The sequence below is a fragment of the Protomyctophum bolini genome (genome assembly GCF_963924005.1).
Source record: "Protomyctophum bolini genome assembly, chromosome: 9".
Taxonomy (NCBI): Eukaryota; Metazoa; Chordata; class Actinopteri; order Myctophiformes; family Myctophidae; genus Protomyctophum; species Protomyctophum bolini.
The window spans coordinates 28,711,318-28,737,195 of NC_137870.1; the positions used below are offsets into that span (position 1 = coordinate 28,711,318).

The 25,878-nt window shown below is 40.8% G+C and overlaps 3 protein-coding genes across 8 annotated transcripts in view; all 3 read left to right on the forward strand.

The window, feature by feature from the left end:
- brwd1 (bromodomain and WD repeat domain containing 1) overlaps positions 1–8,695 on the forward strand; it is a 32,871-nt gene extending 24,176 nt beyond the window's left edge. For 2 of the 3 annotated variants that reach the window (XM_080771915.1, XM_080771917.1), the window contains 9 exons: positions 452–604; positions 1,241–1,413; positions 1,946–2,118; positions 3,221–3,358; positions 3,662–3,802; positions 3,895–4,068; positions 4,451–4,792; positions 5,822–5,953; positions 6,062–8,695. In XM_080771915.1, the coding sequence (XP_080628041.1) occupies positions 452–604; positions 1,241–1,413; positions 1,946–2,118; positions 3,221–3,358; positions 3,662–3,802; positions 3,895–4,068; positions 4,451–4,792; positions 5,822–5,953; positions 6,062–7,533 (2,898 nt within the window). In that variant the 3' untranslated portion in view covers positions 7,534–8,695. The remainder of the gene's footprint in view (positions 1–451; positions 605–1,240; positions 1,414–1,945; positions 2,119–3,220; positions 3,359–3,661; positions 3,803–3,894; positions 4,069–4,450; positions 4,793–5,821; positions 5,954–6,061) is intronic. The other variant, XM_080771916.1, reaches the window with a different exon arrangement.
- Positions 8,696–9,353: 658 nt separating this feature from the next.
- Positions 9,354–25,179, forward strand: tbcela (tubulin folding cofactor E-like a). Of its 4 annotated transcripts, XM_080771939.1 has the most exons (11): positions 9,354–9,441; positions 10,015–10,157; positions 10,354–10,424; positions 11,905–12,120; positions 13,154–13,293; positions 13,960–14,141; positions 15,063–15,322; positions 18,220–18,346; positions 19,160–19,276; positions 20,779–20,890; positions 21,997–25,179. In XM_080771939.1, exons 4-11 carry the CDS (start codon positions 11,919–11,921, stop codon positions 22,207–22,209), a joined length of 1,353 nt encoding a protein of 450 aa, XP_080628065.1. In that variant the 5' UTR covers positions 9,354–9,441; positions 10,015–10,157; positions 10,354–10,424; positions 11,905–11,918; the 3' UTR covers positions 22,210–25,179. The 4 variants fall into 4 exon arrangements, with proteins under 4 accessions (XP_080628065.1, XP_080628068.1, XP_080628067.1 ...); XM_080771942.1 differs by having other exon boundaries at positions 9,401–10,157; positions 10,354–10,448; positions 11,938–12,120; XM_080771941.1 differs by having other exon boundaries at positions 9,401–10,157; positions 22,018–25,179.
- A 635-nt stretch (positions 25,180–25,814) lies between these two features.
- usp2a (ubiquitin specific peptidase 2a) overlaps positions 25,815–25,878 on the forward strand; it is a 51,542-nt gene continuing 51,478 nt past the window's right edge. The window contains exon 1 of the mRNA XM_080771928.1: positions 25,815–25,878. This exon is cut by the window's right edge and continues 132 nt beyond it. The gene's annotated coding sequence lies outside the window, so the exon portion shown is untranslated.

Genomic DNA, 25,878 nt, shown 5'->3' on the forward strand with positions numbered 1-25,878 from the left:
GGAATAACGTGTTCCTTCCATGCGCTACGTCCAACCGGGGAAACTCCCCCCTGTCAGGTGAAAAGAAGCGTCTTGGACTCGTCATGCATATAAAGAGGCATGAGGTCAGTCCGTTGCTCTCCCCAGGTTGGCAGAGAGAGTATAGCGCCCAGGATTACATTAGAAAATTGACACTGGGTGAAAAATGGGTTTCAAAATTGTGGGATAAAATTTGTTAAAAACGATGAGGAAAAAAAGGGAAATATGCATGCAGAATAATAAAGGACCAACAAAGCAAGCACGTAAATGTATTGAGAATGGCATGTTTGTATCTTATAGGTGGAACCAAGGGATATTTATATTTCTTTCAAAGAAATATATCTTTAATGTTGCCTAAAACCCCCCTTTTGTTTTAGGCCAGACAAATTGTCAGCTTCGTCTCAACAATCCATTCGGTACTGTTTTTCTCCAGGACTACCAAGATATTATTGACACCCCGATGGACTTTGGCTGGGTGAAGAGGACCCTGGAGCAAGATGGATATGAGAATCCTATTGAGCTTTGCAAAGACACCCGTCTGATATTTGCCAATGCCAAAGCCTACACTCCCAACAAACGCTCCAAGGTAACAGTGCCTCTGCCATATTGGAGTGATGATGTAACTTCCTGTCTTATACTATTCTACTCTCATATATTTATTCACTCATTTATTTATCATGTTTATGAAAGGATCAAAACATCAATTAGTAACATATTCATTCAGAATGTCAGGGTGCATGTGTGCGCATGCATGTTTACATGCGTGTTTGAGGTTTTGCATAGACAAAGCGTTGCTGCTATATTGGAGTGATGGTGGCAGCTCTACCGCTGCACCATCTAGTGGTGATTCCAAATATTTAAGGACTGTCGCCTCTTTATATAGAATCTCTTTGGGGAGGAGGCTGCATGGAGGTGTGACTTTGTTGTCCAGGAAGGAAGTGAGACCACATTTTCATGACAAGTTTTTGGTCATGAACATGGTGTCATGACTAAAACAATAAATAAATAAAAACATTACACGCACAAACACCCCAGGAAAGTGTTTCTTGTGTCCTAAACATCATTAAAATAAGCTCTTGTTGCAAAAGGAGTGAAGTGGCCCTTTTAGTTTTGAATGATAGTACAGTATACAGCACAACAAGATGAGGTTGGTTATTTGTAGTGGCATTTGTGCTGCCCTATGTTACAATGTCCCTGATTGCTGTATTCCTATTTGTTTTAGATATACAGTATGACCCTGCGGCTCTCTGCCTTCTTCGAGGAGAAAATCCGGACAATCACGTCGGAGTACAAAACTGCCATCAAGAGCAACGACAGGCTCCGGCGCAGCCAGAGGTTCCGAAAGAAAAGTCAGCAGCCAGACTCGTCTGCCTCCGGCACCAACACCTCAACAAGGTCTGCTTCCTTTCTGTCTGACTGAAAGAACTTGAAAATGTAGAGCGCAACGGTGTCGCAATTCCTCCCTCAATGTGCAGCGAGATGTACTAAAATAATTACATGTGTGTGTGTGTGTATATAGCACATTTCAAAATTGGTTTACAAACTTCTTAAGGGGATCGTGACAAAAAAAGCGTTTTGAGTGGTGCTAGCTACTATGTATGCGTGTCCCTGTACGTGTCTGTCCGAGTACGGAAATCGTGCTTGTTGACCAAGTGTCACTGTTGCGCACAACACACACACACACAGAGTACAGGGAGGAGGGCTTGTACAGTACGTACAGCAGTAACAGCACAGCACCACTCTGTTCAGATTTAGGTTTTCTGAGCTCAATTGCACCCAAAAAAAGGTTTTAATATTCAGTAGATTTTCTGTGGTCTGGGGTTTTCTGGCTCAAACAAGTGCTCTGATTTGCCTGTGGACTGTGATATAAGAGTCCACAAATTTCAAAGAACAATACAATTATATTCTCCTCTGCTTTTTCTTCCAGTCATAGGAGGTCTGCTGTCAAGACTCAGGAAAAAGTGGAGTTGATGTCTGCAACCAAATCTACCTCAGCCAAAGTGTCTGCTCCTGAGAGAGCCAGGAGGAGGAGTCACAGTAGCAGCTCAGGACACATCTCCTCTGACTCCTCAGGCTCCAAAGCTGCTTCTTCAACACAAGGTAAAAAGAAAAAGCCCAACTGAAACCACTTTACAACAATCTGTCACATTTGTACCCACTTCAAAGGGAACTCATCATTTTTCGACCACGGTCGAGATCATGGATTTCACAACGCCACGCCAGACTTTCCAGTCCTTTATTGCCATTCCCAGTTCCTGCTTACTGATGTACCTTAGCGATGACATCAGGGAATGATGAGGGTTTTCTACCTCTGGTCTGCTTTGAGGCAGGATTCCAGAGAAGAAGGGAAGATATAACCTCATGATCAGCTCTGTAGCAGTGTCCAGCAAACTGTTCTTCTGGATTGGACGAGTGAAGAAACACGGGGAAGGTTGCCGTATATTAGAGAAGTCGATGGTTGGCTTTCATTAGAAGGGCTCACATTAGAAGGTGGTGTAAGTGCCATCCAGCCGTTTCTCTAATTTCTTTGAAAGTGTCCATGCCATAGAGTAGAATCGGCTCGACGGTCGTCCTAAATATTTTTACTTTTAACCTCTTACTAAGCTGGGATGACCAGATCGTATGCATGCAAGCTGACCAGGCCATACCCTTCTTCCCAAAGTCATTTTGGGGAGAAGATATATATACTGTACCCAAATACTTGTAGTCATCAACCTGTTTTAAAGGAGTGTTTTGATAATGTGGTTATTGTGGGACTTGCATACATTTACATATCAGTTTTTGTCTCGTTGAGATAAAGACCAACACAGTTTGAGGCCTGCTCAAGAGACTGAAGGAGAGCATGAGCGACTGATAAGCACGACGTCATCAGCGAAGTCGGTGTCAGTTAGGTATTTAGCAGGATGATGAGAGCTCCTCCTAGGGTTTAGTTGGTAGCCCTTATCATTGATGGTATCAACTGACATACGAAGAACATGATCAACAACAACAGGGAAGAGTAAAAATTCCCCATGGTAATTTAGATGTATCCGTATGAATAATTTGAGTAGTAGGTCCTTGTTTTCCCATACAGTCAGGATTTTTATTTCTATACTAACAACATGGAAAAAGACTGCAACATAATGTGACTTTTTTGCTACAAACTCCCATAAGAGGAACATGCTTCAAATGTGTATTGTCAACTGATTTGTTTCCTGTCCAGATTCTGACAGTGAGAATGAGTTGCCATTGACTGACTCAGAGGAGGACAAACGGCCAGGGACAAGGCACCGTCGGAGCAGGGACACCAGAGCAAAAAGGAGAGTTACCAGGAACAATGTGGCTTTGAAGAAGAAAAAAGGTCAGGATTTGATCTAGTGTTAACTTCTCAACATAACACACAGTTTAAAAATGTGTCATAATTCTGGGGGTGTAGTGCTGCAGTCACATGTCTACATTTGGGCCGGACAATATGCACCAACATTTTTATTTCTTCATAGAATGTACTTGCTATTCTTATTGGCACCACTTTGTCTTGCCTTTCATTTTCCAGAACTCTATTAAAATAAAAATATATAGTTGTTTCATTCCAACAAAATACAGACACACAGGATTTCTGAGTTTGCAGGAAGTTTTTTATTTTGACTGATGTTTCCCTGTTCAGATTCTGACAGTGAAAGTGAGTTGCTGTTGACCGACTCTGGGGAGGAGAAGCGCCCACGGTCCTCAAGGCACCATCAGAGCAGAGACACTCGAGCGAAAAGGAGAGCTACCAGGAACAATGTGGCCTTGAAGAAGAAAAAAGGTCAGGACTTGATAAAGCAGTTTTGGTGGATCCTGGAGGGGGTAAAAATAGTACATTAAATGCTGAAAAAGCTGTGTTCTCTTCATTGCCAGTTGCTGAAAGCGACAGTGAAGATGAGGAGACTGAGTTGGAATTCTCCAGTGAAGGCGAGGAAAGCGAAGATGAAGGGCAGTCCAATTCTTCATCTCGTCGCTACCCGAGCAGGGCTAAAAGCAGCCGGAGTTCACGACTAACCAGGAACAGTGCTATCGCAGACAAACAGATGGGTAAAGATTACCTTCTCCTATGTACTGAATGAAGAAATTTAAATGCTTTGATCCCTGTATGGAAAAAAAATAGTAGTAGGTTTTTAGCAGCTGCACCCAAGATAATGCTTTCTACTATTGGTACAGATGAATGATGTATGCTAGACCAGTGGTGGCACAATTTCAAAAGTGTTTGCGTACTGCTGCAGTGCTGCATGCATTTTCCTTAGCATGTTTATTTTATTATTATATTGTTACACCTTGGATCAATGGATTAACGTATAATTTAAGTTCTTTATTGATATCACTTTTTAATATTAACACCACCAGTGGGCCCCGGCATACAGGTTGAGAAGCAGTGTGCTAGAGCTTCATGTTAATCATTGTTCTGCGTTGTCTTCAGTGGGAAGAGCTCAGGTGAACGGACACAGCAGCAGGGCATCGCGCAGGGAGAAACGTCACCAAAGCGACTCGGACAGAAGGTCGTCCCAGGGCTCCGACGTGGAGGAAGAGGAGACCGGGGGCCGTGGTGGGCTGAGGAGAAAGACCGCCAGGGCTGCGGCTAACAAGATAAAACTCCTAGAGGTGTTGGATGAAGACGACGAAGAAGACGAGGAGTGTGAGAAGCCGACGCGGAGCAGCAACCGACTCCGCCCTGGCACACGGTCCAGCAAGCGCACTGCAGTGATCCAGAGCACCTCAGAGTCTGAGGAGGAAGAGGATGAAAAGGAGGCATCTACACCGGGTGAGCTGTTGCCCTAGTCTAGAGGCCTGTCCATGTTTATAGATTAACTCAGCCATCTGAATGAACAACATTTATGGAAATTGTTTAGGTGATGGTTCCTGTGGAATGGAATGACATGTCTTTATCTCTGTAATTTCTACATTGGCAGTGTTTCTAACAACCAACAGGAATATAAGAGTCAAAACCATGTTGCACAGATACTAGATTAAACAACTGGCAAAGTTTTGAAAATGACAGCTCTGGAATATAAACCTTTTAATATAAATTCAGTCCATCATAGCTTAAAATACGAGTTTATTATTTTTCATATTTACAGACATTGGTGAAGTAACGCATGTCATGCATCAAAATAAAAAACTTAACTTAAAGGTTGGGAGGTTTAAAAAGGTGTCATCACTGTGCATTGTGTGCAATTCCATTCTGCTACTGGTACAGAGTGGAGGAAGCTGGACAGCACAAAGACTACAATTGGCCTATACGTGTCGTGTACATTGTAAATGTCTAACATTCTAGACCAGATGTCATCGCTGTCAGGCAGAAACCTGTCCATATTTCAACGTATTTTGTTTAGCTTTTTGTCTCCATCACTTAATGTAGAAGGAAGGGAAGTCTACACACCATGTCTAACTTCTAAGACGCAGTGTGCAGACTCCCCTTCCTTCTCCAGTGTAAGTGTTGTTGTTCAGCACCTGTACATTTTTATTGGGATCTGCGTGCTTCCCTATTGACTATTTTTCATCACTTAATGCCCTACTACTTCATCTTACAAACGTGTCAAACAAAAGCAGGGGAAATAGCCCATCTACAAGTTTGTAGAATGTAGATAATCTATTTTCACTATTTCTGAAAGTTTTCATTACATTTCCTGATTAGAACATTATTTGAATATCCCGGCATTTGAAATGACAATTACACACACACCTTTTTTTTTCATACAGTGGGCACATTCAAGGAGGTGTGTTTCCCTAGTCAGATATCAGACTTAGAAGAAAGGTTTCACTAAGTTCTCCTCCTTCGTCCTCCTTCCAGCTTCTAAGGAAGAAAAGCTGTCATCTGGCGAGTCAGAGGACAATGAGGACCGCAATGAGAGTGACGTGTCAACCTCGCTTCAGCAGAATGGTGAACCGATCTGTAAATCAACACCAGAAGGCAAGGCAAAGGGTGAGGGGCTTGGGGCATTATTGTTTGTCTTCATTTCATGTCTTCATTTCCCTACATCTCAGAATGGATGACGAACTCATCATCTTTGCTTGTTCTTTCTTGTTCCAGATGTGTCGTCACGTGTAAATGGACATTGTGTAAAACCAGACAGCAACTCGGACAAAGAAGAAGTTGCAGGCGCAAGTTCTGCCAATGCAGATGAAGAGGCAAAAGAGGAGGAAGAGGCTGCTATACCACAGCAACCCTCAAGGAAGACTACTTCATCTCATGAAACTAAGCCTGTTCTGAATGCAAGCGATGCAGAGGAGGTAGTGGATAATGTATCTAGGAATACAAAACAAAAACCTCCCTTAAGCTCCGACGAGGAGGATAATGATCGCAATTCTCAGAAGCACCCACACCAAAATGGGAGGAAGGTGGAGAGGGAAATCCACAAGGCACCTGGGAAAAACAGGAAAGTCTCATCACCACCACCAAGCCGAGCACAACAAACGTCTGCCTCAACTAATAAACTGGAGGGTTCGGACTCAGAGGAACTCAGTGACATTCCAAAGAGATCCAGCTTGCGCAAGAAAGGGCTGAAAGCGGAAGATCAGGAAGAGGAGGTCGATAGGGAGCTCTTTGAAGATGAATCTGAGGATGAATTGTGGACAAAAAAGCCAAGACAAAACGAGCGTAAATCCAAACGGGCACGGAGCAGCAACTCTGCTTCAGACAGCTCGGCTAAAGAAACCCGATCTTCAAAGAGGTCAAGGAGAAAACACTCCACTGGCAAGACTAAGAGCAATCGGTCAGATAGACGCGTTCGCCTCCGCAGCCTCCCTAAAAAGAAATACATAAATGATGACTCTGAAGAAGACTCTGCTTCTGAGAGCCGAGAAAAACACAGGAATGGTAGAGGCAGTGCTGCCACCATCTCTGAGGACGGAGCCAAGCGAGAGTCCAGAAGGGCCTCTCGCCACGAAACCAAGTGCCAGTCATCTTCCAAGAGAAAACGCATCTACACCTCTGACTCTGAAGATGGAGAGGAGGCCACAGAGAAAGAACCTGCTGTAAAGACAGCAAAGAAAGAAGATGGAGACAAAGAGTCTGCCTCATCCAAGCGACCGAAAAGGGAGACTCGATGCAAGCCTGGACAGGACGACGACGACGACAACAGTCGGGAGGAGGCCTCTTCCCCGCAAGGCTCAGACGAGGAGGAGGAGGAGGAGGAGGAAGAGGTTGGTCGCTCAAGGAGGGGAAAGAAGAATCCAAGGCAAACGAAACGCATACGGAAAAAGGAAAGCAGCCGCCACAGTTCTGAATCAGAAAGCAGTCAGTCATCCGCAGCTTCTGACAACTCATTTTCCAGCTCAGGGTCCCATAGTAGTCCAAAGAGGAGAGATCACCAACGAGCATCCCGGCTCCGCAACAGGACTGCTTCGCGCAGCCTGAGGCAGCGCCAACAGAGGGCTGCCTCGGACGAAGAGGACAGTGACCAGTCTTCCGGCTTCCGAGCCGAAAGTCTTCCGAGCCGAAAGTCACGTGTGAACACTCGGAACCGTGGTAAACGGACGGTTAACTATCATGACAGCGAATGAAGGACTACAGCCAAAAAAAGAAGCCTTCAAAGAAAGACAGGAAGGGAAGGAAGGAAGAACAGGAGAAAGACACTGACTGGAGTCCTTTTGAAGAAACTTGATGGCCACATTAATGGTAGTAGCACTGGAGTCCTCAAGAGAAACATGCTGTGAATCTGTTTCATTCAGGGATATTTATATTTTCTATGAAAAAGAAAAACGAGAAAAAACATGTTTATAAATGTAATGTGGATTTAAGCATTTTGAACTGCTGGTTTTCACAAGGATTCAGAGCAAAACAACTCCCATACTGCTTTTTTCTGATTTGGCCAGCAGAGTTAAGTTCTGGAGAAATATTGTGAGCTTGGGTGCTATCTAATTACCTCTGTTTAATCAAGCATATTGCTGGCTTGCACTAAAATACACTGTAATGAGGTATTTCATACACTAGTTTTTGCATTAGAAACTCAGGGGTCAACTAAGTTTACTGTAGTCTCAGACATGCAGTTGGTTTTGTAAGAGTTGAGAGCAAGGGTAAGGATGAGAAACAATTCCAGGGTGGCAGGTGTCCAAGCGCACTCACTGGAACAAATCTAATCCATGTTCACAATCTTCTGACTACAGCACTCCTTTGTAAACCCACACAACTTATGCTTGACTGTACAGTGAGTTGTTGATATGAGCCAAAATGTACAATATCAATCCCTCCTCCCACACACAATTTAAAGATTTATTTTTCTTCTTTTGGAATACTTTTGTGTTGTGTTCTAGTTAATAGATGTAAATATGTGATTGAGAATGGCATCCTCTGAAAGGTTTGAGGATCATTCAGTAGCAAAGTTTCTTATTTAAATTCGAGCATTAATGTTTCCTATTTTTATGACGGACTGCATTTGTCTTGCCATATGTCACAAATTGGTACTTTTCTTTCTTTCTTTTTAAGTACAATAAACCAAAAAGTACTTGATGCAAAATACTGTGATTTCTCATATTGGGAAGACATGCTATTGTTGTCCTGTGTTATGTACTTTCAGTATTAAATTCCTTTTTTTCAGAGTTGACATATTTGCCAGAATTTTGTTTATGGGGGAGATTTCTGACTACAGTTGCATAATTTTTTTGCTTATTGTTTTTCATACTACACCTTTAATAAATAAAACAATTTCACAGGAACAAAACGTAACTCGATGTGTTTGTGGTGTGCAATTACTGAGTTATTCCTCATGTTAATAAAGGCATTTCAAGGTTGACGTGTTCAGCTTCAGCATTACTGACTTAATTACAATGCATCTCTACTGTTTGTGCACATGCAAGCAGTTTTAACTTTTAAGTAAGTAGACTATAGTTTTAAGACTACAGACAAGGATAGGAGCATGCCTATGCATATTAATTGGGTTAAAGCATTTCCAACATGGAGCTGCTTTAAGAAAAATACGTGGAATTAAAAATGGTAAGTAATTACCAAATCAAAGCTTGACATCGACCTTGGGTTAATTAGTTAAGTTGTAGAATAGTGTTAAGTATGGTAGAATTTAAGTTGAAGTTCACAATTAAAACTTGCAATGCCAGAGTGCAATTTAATTAAAGTGTGTGTCTGTTGCTGTGCTTTAAGGCGCACATTCATTAATTACCTGTGTAATCTGCGCACCAGATTTACACTGTCAAATAAAACCCCTTTCCGGTTTCCATTTATGGTGGGATATACATGAATGATGAATGGGTGTGTGTGTGGCGTGCAATTAGATGCTGATTAACGGACAATAATCGCCTATTATCTAAAATAAGCGTTTAAAAACAACCTCGTCTATACTTATTGTAGCAAATGACGTCACTTCACTTCCGCTAGCACGAAGAGTAATATGACAGTGGTTTGTTGTAGCTACGTTAATAAACAACACAGTCAAGGGGAGGTTCATTTACACACACAAGGTAGGTATAACCAGTTCTTTCTCAACAATTACTCCTATATCACTTATCAGTTGTGACTGTCGTGGTTATATGAGCTATTGTTTAATCCATTTGAAGCGCTGTCATCGGACGTTGATCTTGTTTTCCATCGAGATGCTTATGGGGGTCATCACCATCATCCAGTCAGTGATGATGCTGAGTCTGGACTAGAACAGTGTCAACAACAACCTCCGTCTATAGTTCATCACAGCTATCACGATGGTTGATGTGGACTTTTGTGTTATTAATTCATTAGCTAATCCTTTTAAGATTTCTGCCAAATAGATTCATTCCATTATTGCAATGTAGCTACTGGGCATCCTTGGTCTACACTCTTCACTTTCATCTATTCAAAAGGCTTGATAAAATCATAAAATACACAATGCCATTCACAGGATTTGGGTTTCTTTAACCGTTTTCTTTTTTTTTTTTCATCTTGATCTTGTTTTATATATATTGCAATGCACACTTTCTGAAATTACAGATATAATTTTGAATTTTAGCTCGACCACACACCCAAAGGCACTCTTTGTTTTTGTCTGACCTTTGTTTCAGTATCATGTGCTGAGTACGTGTCAACTCCAAGCCCTCCCCTTTCTGGAAAGAGAGAGAGAGTTGACTATAAGGACATATAACAGGAGCTCTGACTGATTGCTTTTGGAGAGAGATCTACGCATCATCCTCGCTGCCACTCTGGAGTATGTATGACAGAGTAGCACGTAGCCTATGCCTTCTTAATCATACAAATAGACCTGCAGCAGCATTGTCTTGCGTTTCATGAGATTCATCTGCCTATTTTGAGTAGACATTTATGTAGACTTTGTAAATGAAATAATATCATTCAGTGAAGCTAATGGTAGATTAATGATTGGCTTCTTTTCGTTTCTTTGGCAGGCTGTCGGTGCAGAAACGGAAGAGGACAGTGAGCAGTGACAGTGGTCAGTTGGAGGGGGCCGTCACTGCAGGTAAAACAACAACATTATTTGTGTGTGTGTGTGTGTGTGTGTGTGTGTGTGTGTGTGTGTGTGTGTGTGTGTGTGTGTGTGTGTTATATATATATATATATATATATATATATATATATATATATATATATATATATACACTGTATACTTAGGATACTGTATATTATATGGTAGGCTACTCTGTATCGATTTCACTATATGTCTCTCTTTACCTGTAGAATATGAATTATTTTGAACTAGTATACATGCATCTTTGTCAAATTCATATCTCCTAATTGAGTAGTTACTGAAAAAATAATAAACTATTCAGGATGCATTCTATTATAATAGAGAAGCAACATTCTTAGAATAGATGAGCTTCTCCTGCCTCCTGTAACATAATGCAGGTGATTTTAACCCATTCTGACCGGGCACCCATTTTGGTGTTGGCATCATGTTATGCTTTAGCTATTGAAAAATAGCAGATCTACAAGCTCATATCGCGCCACCGAGTGGCGCGATACGAGCTTGTAGGTCTGCTATTTTTGAAAAATTCGAAGAACGACTGACATTTTTAGAATCTGATCTCAGGTCAGAATGGGTTAATCAGACCCAGTGTGTGTCCAGTGGAAAACTCGTATGAATCTGATCTCAGGTCAGAATGGGTTAATGTCTGTAAAACCCCTCAGTAGGTAAAACAGTTATGAAGGTCTGCCAGGCATATAAATAAGTTCTGTGACTTGTCAACAGAAAAGAGCCGACCATTACAATAATAATGGATAATGTGTCTGATGGCACAGCTGCATTTGGTTTTAAATATTGTAAAACACAGCAGAACTGGGTATTTAAATAGGACAGTGCTTCTGTGTTTTGCTGATAAGCAGTACAGGACACCTCCCAGTGGCCCTCCCTGGTATCATTTGAGATTGGACCCTTTCTTATCAAGGAGAAATGCAGACCATGTATCATCAGACCATTCAGCCCAATGTCAATTCAACCACTTAAACCCTATACACTTTGTTGTGTATAGTGCAAATATCCAATCTATTAACTCAGCTATTTTCATCACATGCTCACCTGTTTTTGTCGTATATTCGCTTATCATGAGTATGACAGTACATGCTAGCAATAGGGACGCTGGGGTTCATGTGGTTAAGTCCTGTGGCAGCTGGTGTTTCTTCAGTGCACATGAACATCATCACATTATGTTAACTTCCCGAATATGAGAAAAAAATATATAATTGTATAAAACCAGCTGACAGATGTTGATGTGTCATCTCAGACAGAAAGCGGACTTGACTTGAACGATGGTGTCTGCCAAGCTAACAGTGCTGGCTAGAGTGCTGTCTTGTTTGCTACTGCGGGACAGCGGTAACATGTCATTTTTCCGACCTCCCGTTAGTCTGACCGATTACTATCTCACTATCTCCTAACCCTAACCTCAGTCTTAACCGGCCACATAGGTCGCCAACCCTAACCTCAGTCTTAATCGACCACGTAGGTCAGACTAACGGGATGTCGGACTTATGGGCAGTCCCCGGGATGGCGGAGGGAGAAGTCGGAATGTGGGAGGGAGCCATGGAGCCTTCTAGGGGCCGTACATTCATGGAGGTGATCAGTGAGAAGTACAGTCCGGAGAACTTCCCGACCCGCCGCGGACCTGGCATGGGTATAGTGGTGGTGCCCACAGCGGGTCCCCAGGGCTCTCCCATGAAAGGTGAGCTGGAAAATCTGACCACACTGATTGATGAATGGACATGGGAATACTGGGCCTTTATTGCTGTCTTTATTCCCTCTCTTCTATTGTTCATGCTTTATCTGCTGTTTACTTCATTCATAAACAGTGTTGGAAGGAAAGTAACGTATTACTTAAAGTAATATTATTACCTTTTTACAGTGAATAGTAATATAACTAATTTTTAGTAATAATATTACTAATGTAATGCTATTTTCCAAAACTAACTATTTACTATTTTCACGAGGCTTGGTGGTGTTTATTCATAATGGTAGACTGGGTTAGGATGGAGTTGCTTTGCAGGCTGCTGATCTGGTATTCCAGTCTATATCTACTCTAGAGCGGATACGGAAATGATGTGCACTTGTTTGTACGTGTGAATTATCGGATGCGGAAGGGCAGGCTTTAAACGCTCCGTAACATACTGGGGAATGTGACAATGTGAAAAAAAACAGAAGTAAAGTAAACGAACAATTAACCAGTTCTAGTAATATGTACAGTAATGTCCTAACATTACTTCTTTTTTAAAGTAACTAGTGATAGTTAATATATTACCGTTTTTGAATTAAGCAATATTACACGAGAGGGTGTGGTTTAACGTGATTATTGCCACGACAGTGATGCAGTCAGGAATGAGACGTAGTCGAGTTCCGCAAGCATCACTGAAGTGGCAATAATCACGTTACACCCTTGAGTGTAATATTGCAATTATACAACAGTCAGTTACCCTTCAAACTAAGAATATGTTGCTGCAAAAACATGTTTTTTTAATGACAGATGTAGTCACTACGACCACAAATGTCCCAAGAAACTAGCAAGCCTAGCTACCGAATTTGCTGCGCTCAGGGAAAACAGAGCAGCTGAATTATTTGTTTTGATTAGGTGTGGAGTGGTGCTTGTTTGATCCATGGCTAGAAGGCTGTTTCAACCAATCAGATTGCTTCCTCAAAACGACCTGTTGTATAATAACCTTTCCAACACAGTGTTCATAAAAACGTCTGCCACTCAATTCCAGATCGCCTGAACCTCCCCATTTGTCTGGTGTTGAATGACTGTGCGATCAGCCGGGCAGGTGACCAGACGGAGATTGCAGCCTTCTGTGCCCATGTGATGGAGCTGGACCTGTCCCACAACAACCTGAGCGACTGGCATGAGGTTAACTGGGCTATGATTAGTCAGACCATTCCCAGAAAGACTTACCAGACAAATATAGCAAACTATGAAGAAAGAAAATACGTCTTAGCAGTTTTTAAGTACTTTATTACAGACCATAGCCTACTTGGTGGTCTGGCATGGCTAGCCCATTGCCTACACGTCTCACAGTATAATTGGCATTACTCCTGACCATGTTTTATTGCACTTTAAAGGTCCTACACCATGAATTTCAACTTTTCCCATTTGTTTGTGTTTTTGGGGCTCCTCTATGTGTCTTCTATCCCCACAAATACCCAATTTTGAACAATCAAGCTTTCTCATCATATATGGGTATTTATGGAAATTGGTCTCAGAACAGGCCAACTGATTTGCTGGTACCAGTGATGTCATATGTATCGCCCTACTTGGTATAATCCCTCCCCCTCTGGTCTCGCCAGTCCTATAAAAGAATTTCCTCTTTTTGTTTACAATGTCCACTCTTGTTGCCCCCTCCAATAAAGACATAATGGGGAAATGGTCTATGTTTATGGTATATGATATATGGCTGAAGACAACGACATGCATGTATTGACCCCAATATGGTCCTTCAAGGCAGCTCATGCACAAGTCTGCAGTGCTCTCCACCCCTTGATTGATCTTGTTTGTTTGTGTTTTGTCTGTTTTCAGATAAGTAAGATTGTGTCCAACATCCCAAACCTAGATTTCCTCAACCTGAGCTCCAACCCCCTGGCGGGTGTAACGCTGGAGCCACACTTCGCAGAGCTCTTCTCCCGCGTCCGACGCCTTGTCCTCAACAACACACAAGTGTCATGGAACTCTGTTGCCACATTTGCACAGGAGATGCCCGAGTAGGATAGCTTTGTTCTATTCTATATTGTACCGCTCCCCCACTTTGAGAACCATTGATAAACATTCATTATCCTGTTACCTCTGAGTTACAGCCTATATTAATTTGACTGCACAGACACTACGTTAGTTTAGCTTGAGAACCAGTTCTCTGGTCTAAAGTGTTGTGCTGTGGCGATAGTAATACAAGATAGATAATTGAACGTTTTAAAAAGAATAACGTGGTCACCTTATTGACTTACATTGCTAATGTACAAAATGCTAACAGGAAAAAGAAAGTTCTCAGAAACAAAAGTGCTATTGTAAGAATGTCAGACTTTGCGAAGTGAATAGGTGCCTTGTGTTTTGTCCTATACAGCTCTGTCTTGCGTCTGTGTGTGGTTAGGCCTGTCACAATTATTACATAATCGCAATTATTTGAGATAATTGCAATTATTTGAGATAATTGCAATTCTTTTGCATAATAGTCATAATCGTATAAATGTTGAAAAATTGGCATACATTTTCAAAAGAAAAAAAATAGTGGCAATAGCTGTGCTACATGCTCACAAAGCCGTGCATAGCTTGTAGATTGGCTATTTTAGCTGTACAAATTGTTTTTTGAAAGTAGAAAGTTATTACATATGTCAGTAATTTATTTTTATATTTAAGTGATTTGTCATATTTGCCCTGTGCAATTTCATTTTATGAAGCCTAAAAGCCAAAATTTGTTCCAATGTACAAAGCCAAAAAACACAATTACATCATTAATCGCAAGTAGAAATGTAGAAATGTCATGATGGAGACTGACAGCCGTGTGTGTGTGTGTGTGTGTGTGTGTGTGTGTGTGTGTGTGTGTGTGACTGACTGTGTGTGTGTGTGTGTGCGTGTGGCGTGTGTGTGTGTGTGTGTGTGTGTGTGTGTGTGTGGTGACTGGTCTCTAGGCTGGAGGAGCTGTTCTTATGCCTTAACGAGTACACCTGTGTGTCAGCCTCCGCTGTGCCCTGCAGCACCACGCTGCGTCTGCTGCACATCACTGACAACAACCTCCAGGACTGGGCTGAGGTTCGCAAGTTGGGCGCCATGTTCCCCAGGCTGGACACGTTGGTCATGGCCAACAACAACCTGGCCTCCATCCAGGACAGCGAGGACCTCCTCCAGCGTCTCTTCCCCTGCCTCCGCTACATCAACATGAACAACGCAGGTTGGGATCGCTGACATTATTGTTAATTGCTTTCTCCTTGCATATTTGTCTGGTAATTGGTCAGTGTTTGCCAGTTACAAAATACCAGTGGTTCTAAAAAAAAAGAAGAAAACATTTACCGTATATGTCAACCCCCATCTGAAAAGAGAAGATTTGTGCTGCAAAATTATTAATTATTTTTCACAAATTGTCAAACATTTTACATTAGTATGATTACTTTTCAACCCATTCAAGGGGAATACCACTCATTTTCAACATTGAACTGCCATTAATATATCTTACCTTAGTATATGAGTTGTTGGAAATAATAATAAAAATCCCTTCAATGTTGAAAATGAGTGATATTCCCCTTTAAGACATTAGGCAGATTCGGCCTTCTAAATCAGTAGTTCTCAAATTTTCAAGATCTTTGCAAAATATTTTAAATATCCAACGAAAAAATCTAAAATTACACAGATTCTACTAATTTAGTTTCTGACCCCCTGTGAACACCCAAGGATCCCTGGAAGTACCCAGACCCCACTTTTAGAACCACTTGAAATACATACATTATGGTCCCGCCTGTCCTTTTGTCTGGCCATCTAACGTCTGGACATTTTACATAAGACAATACGTTTAAAAAAAGGTTTATAATTTATGGGACCAGGAAGAACTGATTATCTGGGCTCATGCATATAAAATGATATTGACCACAAGCACCGCCAACACCTTAGGCATGCATTCAGCTGAGCACATCCTCTACTTTTAGTATGTTACGTATTTAACAACTGTTTGCCGATGAAGCTAGCACATTCACACAGCATCCATTTTGCTCATCAGGGTAAGTTTGATGACTGCCGTGGGAATATGTTTTGTTAGTTAACCTGGAATTATTGTTGATACTATTGTTGATCTGTCAGGAATGTAGCATTCTTCTTTTACTAGGGGTGTGATGTACAGTATGACAAACTTGGCCTTGTCATAACTGCCTTTTTAGAGTAAAGTTTGACATACAATAAAAGCATAATACGGCAATATGTGCCTGACCATATTTGTCCAGGGAAGGATGACAGAGCTCTTATTTATTTACTTTTAGCATAACAGACATTCACACAGACTTCTATCTATGAACAGTTTTGGGTTGATTGTCTTGTTCAAAGCTTGATACAAAGTTTGATTCTACTTAATTTAACTTGATTCATTTGAATATGAAAGATTTGTATTGTTACATTACAGCTAATAAATAATAATCATTATAATAATAATCATAATACTAATAATAACACACTTCATATTTGACACAAATTCCCAAAATTCCCTTTGCCATTTTCCCATTGCAAAAAAGAAGACATTTTATGTATAATACACAAGAGTAAAATGACATGGCAAGAATGTATGATTGTATGTGTGGAGCTGCCTCTACTCACACAGACTGCTTCTACTCACAGGCAGACAGGATTGAGGATTAGCCTTTTCAAAGCTTATTATTGTTCTTCTTCCTGGCCTGCTCATTCTTAAACCTGATTGTCTGGGGGAAGTAGCAATTTCACAGCCTACTACTGGCAGCCTTGTGGCTGTGAAGCCACTTGCCAAGTGGCTGGCAGAAAACATGTTAGTCATGGGAGGTGGACGAGTGTTTATTTGCTGTTCTTCTCACCACATGTTTTGCCAACTGGTTTCGTGATTCTTTTGTTTTGATCACAGGTCTGCTTCTCTCTAAATTTGACTTGACTACTGTAAGTAGCATTGCAACTCACAGCAAGTCATGACACATCAAAATCCAAATGATACTTTAAATGATATTAGAAAGAAATTATGTGTCAGACCGTCCATAGTGTAAAGGAAATAAAAGCCATGCTGATTCATATAAAAGGAAAAACATATTGATGAATCGTCAAATCAATTCCATTATGACTCAGCCAGACAAGGCGTGGTCACAGTTCTGTTTCTTCGCCCGTCCATTTAGGGATTCAGCGATCAGATAAATGGATCCATTTGGCTTCATTCTTTCACTGTTAAGCCATTCTGACCTGAGATCATATTCTAAAAATGTCTTCTACATCCTGACAGTTTTCAGAAAAAGCTATGTTTCTATGACAGTCGTTCTTCCATTTTTCAAAAATAGCAGACCTACAAGCTCGTAGCGCGCCACTCGGTGGCACGTTATGAGCTTGTAGATCTGCTGTTTTTCAATAGCTAAAGCTCCTCTGTTGCTCCTCTGTTGCAATGCATTGGTTCAAGGACCCCCAGTTTGGTATGCATTTGGGCCACGTACCCCCATGACTCCTGGGGGTCCTCGGACTCCACTTTGGCACTGATTTATAGAAGGGAAAGTAATCAATCCATCCATTCTGCAGGAAGATGTGTTGGTTATATCATATTTATAGCAATAAGCACCATTATCTGTCTTCACAACACGGTGAACACAGACCTGCATCAGTTCTAGAATGTTCTCATCTATTGACATTGATTGATTGAATACTATAGTCAGAAATGTAAACAACACGAGGTACAGTCAGACACAAAAGGTCCTGGGAACTTGTTTCCAGTGTGATCCTATGTGTTCAATTCATCAACATAACATGAAAAGTCGCAATATTGAAAAATTGCAAATTGTCGCTTACATAGGCCCCTCCCATATTGTCAGCCAATTACATTATTATAATGGGAGTCAACGCTATTGTTGCCACTACAATAACTATAGTCTGGTTGCCCTTTGGTCAACGACACTAATAACACAGAAATACATATCAGCAATAAATATAAAACACTATATGTACATAGGAGAAAAAGAGAAAATGGGAACATCTCCATGCTTCTCTTCATACTGTGTTCTTTGACGCAGGCCTTGATAGTGTCTCTCTGTGGCTCGCCTCATACCGGTATTTATGACTTTGTATGTGCATGTGTTTTCTCAGCTCTCAGCCGTTGGGAAGACATCGAGAAGCTGAACTGTTTCCCTAAGCTAGAGGAGGTGCGACTGCAGGGTATCCCCTTACTGCAGACCTACACCAACACGGAGCGCCGCAGCCTCATGCTAGCACAGTGAGTCCCCACGTGAGCTCTTTGTGACACTAAGGTGTCACACAGAGGCTGGAGTGCCTCTTATACAACTTGCAGGTATGGCACACTCCCAGTGGTGGAAGAAGTACTCACATTTTGTACTTATTAGTGATGCGTGGGCCAGTCCGTTGACCTCCCGAGGGTTGACCAACGGGGCGGGCGGACTGGTCAATGGTTCCAGTGCAATTATCACGGGGCGGGTTGACACCACTCTCACGCAAAAAATATAAGGAATCACATGCTCTGGTTTTGTCTTTATTCTTAATAAGAATAAACAATAAAACAGTTTTAATACACTTTGGGTATAAACTTGAAGACAGGACAGGGACAGGGAAATGTGAATTGTCTATCCTAAAATGGAACCTATATGGGGCTGAATGTATGATTTTGTTCCGTTCGCTCCCGTTTCCTCACCTGATTGTAAATGTGCTCTTCCGTAAGGGCCCATAGCATGAGTAGGCCTAACAACAATCGAAACATTATGAACGAAATGCTGCACACTGTGCACAGATGTAAATTGTTGAGAAAATGGCCCAGTCTTCCTCTCTCTCTCGAAAGCAATTGAATGGACTGGACTTGCTGGGTGTTGAAAAGCTGGTCGGTAGGCGACTTTTTTATTTGTGGGTCGCGGGGCGGGCGGGTCGTTGATTCATATTGATTTGCCGGAATGAAAATATGTAAAGTATATAAAAGTATAAGTATATAAAAAGTAAGTACCGGTATATAAAAAGTATATATAAAAATATATAAAAATGAAAATATATATATATTTTTTAATGTATTTGTATCCTGCAGGCTTCCCTCAGTATCATTACTAAATGGCAGCGTTGTGACTGAAGGGGAGAGAGAAGATGCAGAGAGGTTCTTCATCCGATACCATGTGGATTACCCTGAGGAGGAGCTTCCAATCAGGTACTGTAGAGTACCCTGAGGAGGAGCTTACTTACAGGTACTGTTTACGCGTATATCTATTCTACGTCTGAGCATAGACATGGTAACGGTAACGCCCCGCCTGCCTCTGATTGGCCTACCGACACTGCCCAAGTACAAGAGAATGACAGCTTGGCACACGCAACAGTAACTTGTAACTTAGATTTTTGTAGAAGAGGCAAACTAATATTGTTTATGCCGTTTGCTTTGATTGAATGATTGATTGAACATTTTGTATGATTTGATTTGGGTGTGTTCAAAATTCAAGTGTTAGTGTTGATTATCGTGTATTAATCTAATTATAGTAAACTAATACTATTATACTAAAAAAGATAAAGATCAAGGGAAAAGAGACCTTTTTACAGTACAATAATGTTTCAAGTTTACACTGTACACATGTAAAATAAACGGCATACCGTATATTACTTTGCCTCTTCTACAAAACATAAAAGTTACTGTCGCGCGTGCCAAGCTGTCATTCCTTGTATTATCGTACTTGTATTATTTTTATTTATTTCCCACCGCGGAGAAACCTCGCGGCAGACTATCCAGCATTAGCTATCCACCTCGGAGGAAAGTCTGGTAAGGCTGGCAGTGTCGGTAGGCCAATCACAGGCAGGCGGGGCGTTACCATGTCTATGCTCGGACGTAGAATAGATATACATACGCGTAGATTACCCTGAGGAGGAGCTTCCTTACAGATACTGTTGACCACTCTTTCCATAACAGTGGATCGAGACCCATTTTTATGGGTCCCTTTCATTTATGTTTTGTTTCCTACATTTTGTTTTTAAGTATTATTATTGTGAGCTGCGTTGATCACGGCTACTGTTTTGACAGCGACGAAACTGACTTATGTGGATGGTCAAGACTGATATGAGGTTAGGGGACTTATGTGGCCAGTTAAGACTGATGTTAGGGTAAAAGTTAGGATTAGATTTAGTGTTGGGGTTAGTAATGTTGGACAACACGCCTCGTTACTGTCAAAACAGTAGCCGTGATCAACACACTGCAATGCAGCTACTGAGATCTTGATAGGTCAGTAGACGGTGATGACACCATTCAATGATCTGATTAAAGGTGATTTTGTCCCTTTCACTGCATTGATTATTGATACCATTCGAACCGGGTGATTTTGTACACTCAGAGTTATGGGGGTCAGTGACGACGACTCCGTGGGGGCGGCGGGGCTCGAGCCCCTACCTGAATATGTAGGCCTACAGTATATTCGCCTAGTCGGTTCGTCCCGTTTGTACCGCCCCAGGTCGCGCCACGCCCGTTCGTGCAATTCTCGTCTTTGCATTGACTTTGTATGTAATCACGCAGCTCTAACCATCCAAGTCTGAACGCACGTTAACGTTGGAGGCTTAGCGGGGGGAGGAGGGGCGCCCCCATGACGATTATAAAAACATTTCGTCTCTGATGGGGGTCCTTTAAAAAGGTTTGAGAACCCTCTGTGAAACCTCTCTCCTCTCCCTCTGAAGATACCACTGCCTGGTCACCAAGTACGGGAAGCTAGAGCCGCTGGCAGAAATTGACCTTCGACCGCGCTGCCATGCCCAGGTGGAGGTGCACTGCGAGGATAAAGTGGAGCAGGTACGTTTTTGTCTTTCTTTCTTTTTTAGTTTTGGTCAGGTTTGCTGTCACTTAAGCAGCATGAAACCCTAGGCTGTTTGTAGTTCCAGGTCCAGTTAAAAACTACAGCAGGTTCAGCAAGATTGCACGGCGCAAAAGAGGAAAACATTGAGATTTGGTCTGGTATTGCAGATTTGGTTAAGGACATGATTTAGTCATTATTATTTATTTATTGTATGTTCCCATTGCACAGTGGTAGGAGTCCTGACATTGTCTTTTTGTGGCATCTTTGGTCCCGGGGGGAGGGGTGGGTGGGATTGTTTGTTTTTGTGTTCCTTGCTTTTGCTGTTATGTGTTGTTTTTACATGTGTTTTGTTTTCTTTATTCATTCATGGTGTTAACATCTTATTGTAATTTATTGTCTTAAATTAAAAAAAACATTTGATAACAAAAAAAAAACTACAGCAGGTTGAAAACAGGCAGGCTATTAAGCAAAGCACCTTATAAAATGTATTTATACATATATATGGGTGCATTAGATTTAGGTGTGCCCAGAGCTACAGTATGGGTAACCTGTGAATGTGCAAGCATAGGCTCTAGGCAGTAGTCAGTTTCGGCAATGGCTTGTAGGCTATTTTTTCACCTATAATATAATGGCCAAAATAGAGACACCAGGATTATCACGATTTACTCTTTCATATGCACCTGCTGTTACTTCTGATCTTTTTCTGCCTGGCTCATAAAAATTGATGTTACAATATCGTTATTCAAGTGCATATCTGCTGCCCTGTGTGCTTCTTCTAACCTTTTAGCTGCTTAGGTGTCCACAGAATGTTTTAACTGTTTTTATTCTTATTTTTCTTTTACATTTATTTGCCTGTAGCACTTTGAGATTTGCTTCAAATGTAAAGTGCGTTTATTAAAATGTATTATTATTATTATATCCTTCCATATTCCATCTACTCTCTGGGTACTGTAACTTTAACCCTTGCAGTCATTACAGTAGGTTGTGTATAATGTGGCCTATCTAGGAATTATTGCACTACTGGAACAATTGCAAGTTGATCAGGATAATAGCTTCAGCAACACTGCTAATATAAAATAAAAATAATAATAATGTTTATTAGGTGAACATCCGCTTGGATCAGACTGTGGCAGAGCTGAGGAAACAGCTGAAAAGGGTGGTCCAGCTCTCCACCAATAACATGAGGATCTATTACATCGACAAGGATTTGTGCACCACCTTCGGCCCAGAGGAGATGAAGTACAACTCCCGCGCTCTCCACTCCTACAGCATCCGCGACGGCGATGAGATTCTGGTGGTGCCCAAGACCAAGTGACCAATCTCAACTGGCTGGTTAATTTATTGATTTGTTGGATCACTGGTTAATTCACTTTGAGAAACAATTTGAAATGGCATATAAAAGAGTTGGTGGCGCATGTGTTGGAAATGACTAAATGTGAAAATGTAAGATTCCATGAACCACCTCATCGTGGAGTGTGGTTTGCTGGTACTACAGTACACTGCCTAAAAGCTCTGCCTGGAAATGGACCCACTGGTCTGGACTCTGGATGGAGTTATGTATGTTTTTCTTTATTTCAATCAAGCTTTATTTGAAGGCATCTGTTGAAGTCAATGGACAAATCTGTTGCAAAGGAGACCAGGCCAAGAAAGCAACCCCCCCAAGAAGCAGTGTCCGGGAGCACTTACTACATGGCACACTAAAGCACCTACAGTACAGTACATACAGTAGGCAAGTATCCAAAGCTCCACACTTGACCTTCTGTTGAAACATCCTAACCCAAATCAGTAATGGCAGAATGCAGAGATCAAGTACAGTATATATGCTTTAGCATAATGTAACAAAGTGTACATGTTATTTAGATGAGAGTATGTTATGAACAATGGAGCACTTAAATACTGACCAGGATGTTTGTGTATTACAGCGCCATATACACACTTACAGTACAGTACTGTACATACACACACACACACACACACACACACACACACACACACACACACACACACACACGCACACACACACACACACGCACACACACACACACACACACACACACACACACACACACATATGTGTGTGTCTTGCTGTGTGCTGCCCTCCACAGGCCATCACATGTTTCAACCTAAACTCCCTGGCCTTGATACCATGATAGCCAACCACAAGGCTTGTGGCCTTGAATACAGCAGATGAGGATTTTGTCTACTGAAACACAAGACACGGGGACAAGTAGAGTACCTGAAGACAATCTCAAATTGCATTCTCCAGTCCTGATAAAGGCACAAAGGGTATTTCAAAGTGATGATGTAATTGGGGAGTTGATCAAATTCAGAAATGCTTATTTCATTTAATAATAGTCTCAAGAGAAACTGCTTTATTATAAGTGTCAAATTGTAGTTTTATTGAATGTTGTAGCAGTATGGGTTACATAATTTGTCACTGGCTTACATTCAGCAAACAGGATCATGAGTAATCATCCTGGTTCAGGGCAGGCTGATCTGTCCATCATATGTGATTCTCCATCACATGAACACAAATTATGATATTTAATATCATACTTTTTTCCATTTGAATTTGTATGGAATAATGTGGCATTTGTGTATCTTTTTAATTTAATATATTTAATTGTATTAGCATATTTGTTAATTTATTTTCCTGTGTGATTATGTAACTGGGGGTTATTTTTATGTAATCATGTATTGCTTTTTAAGCATAACCAGTAATGCCCCCAAATGTTTGAAGGGTTCTGTGTATCCTTATTCCTCCTTCATCTACCGATGTGTTCATTAAGTTATACCTCTATATGCCCAGAGCTATAGTATAATCTACATGTCCTACAGATCCACAAGTTCATTCTGCATAGTATTCCTTTCTTCACCAAAGATTGTTCATCAATGCATTATTGTTATATATTATTCCTGTGAGATAGATAGTGTAATAATGTATTAATTAATAATCCTGCCTTCAGTGTAATTTATGCTTTGTTGCATAATGATGTTGCTTGCCCAAAATCTGTCATTTTTGGCATGCGATTAAGAGTACCGTAGTCTAGGCTTTAAGAGAACCACTGATGCTTGGTGCTATGTTCGCATGGCAACAGACGTGGCAACAAACTGTTTTTTGACAACAGAAAATACATGTCAAAGCTACAATATCATCCGTTAAAGTATACAGTACATTGAAATATATATTACCAGAACATATTTAGAGACTTATTGGAATTATATATCCTGGGGTTTTATGTTTTATTTGTACTTTGAAGATTATTGTCGCTTACTGTATTTTACAGTACTAACACTAGGATATTTATCTCCACATAACAGTGAATTTTCTTGTTGCTCAGTGTGTTTTGGCCTCTGTTAGTTTTTGTCCGAAGACAACTGTCACTCTGTAGAGACTCTGTAGACCCCTCCTATAAGATAACTTACTAATGTTTGTTATATATCACTACTGCTATAGCCTACTTGAATATTAGCATAATTACAGGATGGTATTGTAACACAATGGTAAACAGATTCAGTAAAAACAATGTAATAACTGCGGATACAGATATTTTGAATGAAAATCAGTGAGGTTGTGACATTGGTACCTACCAGCCCCCGTCACTCAGTCATTGCTGTGTAATTTCCCTCTATTGCAATTCTAAACTAGCTTTAGTGTAGCATGAACATACCCATAGAACATGCAGAGAAAGGCACCTGTGTTGGCAGTGGCACAGGCTGCCCTGAGAACATTGTTTGTTAATTTGTCTGACAATTAATGTGACATTTGTTTAAAGTGTAAAACTGTCACTTAGAGTGTAGTAACTTTTCGGATGAGTGAATTTTTGGCATGCATGTAATTTGTTTATTTTGTGTGATAAAGGTGTACAAACTGTACATTTACTGTACATAACGATGCACCCTTCTTTCCACTAGCTGTACAGTATGTAGGGTATTTACAGTCAATGTCTAAATATCCGGACTGCTCTTCTTATATTGTGGTCTGAGTTTGTTTTCCCTGTTTTCATTTTTCTGTGTTATTTATTTTATTATAATTTATTTTATGAATAATTTAAAAAGAAATGTATCCCGTCGTCTTTGTGGATGTCAACCCTGCCATAAGCCTAATGTGATCTTTAAGCCATCTTACACCCACTTAAAGAAAATCAGGTATATACCATATTACACACGTGATCTTTAATTGAAGTTGTGCACAATTTATTTTGTGAAAAGAAAACTTGAATTCCTTTGCTGTGATTGATTTTGCTGTTTTGGTGTAATGGAACCTCAATTTTTGTGTCACCACATTGGCATTGGCAATAAAGTTTGCGCCAAAGCCATTTGTCTAACATTGTTTTAACCTGTAATGCTGTATAGAAACCTGTAAAAAATATATATATATATATATATATATATATATATATATATATATATATATATATATATACCGTATATATATATATATATAATTTTACTTACAGTTCAACATAAAAACACAATATTACCTTCCCCTGTAGACAAATTATTTCATGTCTTGTTTCATTGTCAACGCATTGGCTTAAAGAACAACCTATCAAAATGCATCTGAGCCCTCGCCTCGGTCTCTGCGTCTGTTTTTATTTGATCAAATTAACTAATTGCAGCTGTTACTCAGCCGTCGCCTCTCGTTCAGGTTGCCTCTACTTCTGCATTGATGTTCTACAGTGCAGGTAGGCCTATACCATCAAAGGTTGTCATTTTATTTTTATTTTTTTAACAGCAGCTTGTTTTTCCTCAATGAAATTAATCTGGGCTGTTTACGTTCGTCACCAAGGCAATGGTGTGGTAGGCGGTCCGGTAGTGACGTTTGCGAAGGAGACTAGACCAATCATAAATGTTTCTTTCCCTGGACTGACGTCAGCCGTTAAAGAGAAAAAGAACCGTTACTTGGTTGCTAAAAACTCTGGAACTGCAAGAGGCCATGGTGGCTGGGCAACGACTTCTGTTGAGATGAAGGCACATGACT

Excerpts from the sequence above, each read along its gene's own strand:
- tbcela (XM_080771939.1), top strand. The coding sequence starts at position 11,919 with ATGTCGGACTTATGGGCAGTCCCCGGGATGGCGGAGGGAGAAGTCGGA. Across the intron at positions 13,294-13,959 it reads ACCTGAGCGACTGGCATGAG|ATAAGTAAGATTGTGTCCAA; the intron begins GTTAACTGGGCT and ends GTCTGTTTTCAG. Across the intron at positions 18,347-19,159 it reads CGCAGCCTCATGCTAGCACA|GCTTCCCTCAGTATCATTAC; the intron begins GTGAGTCCCCAC and ends TGTATCCTGCAG.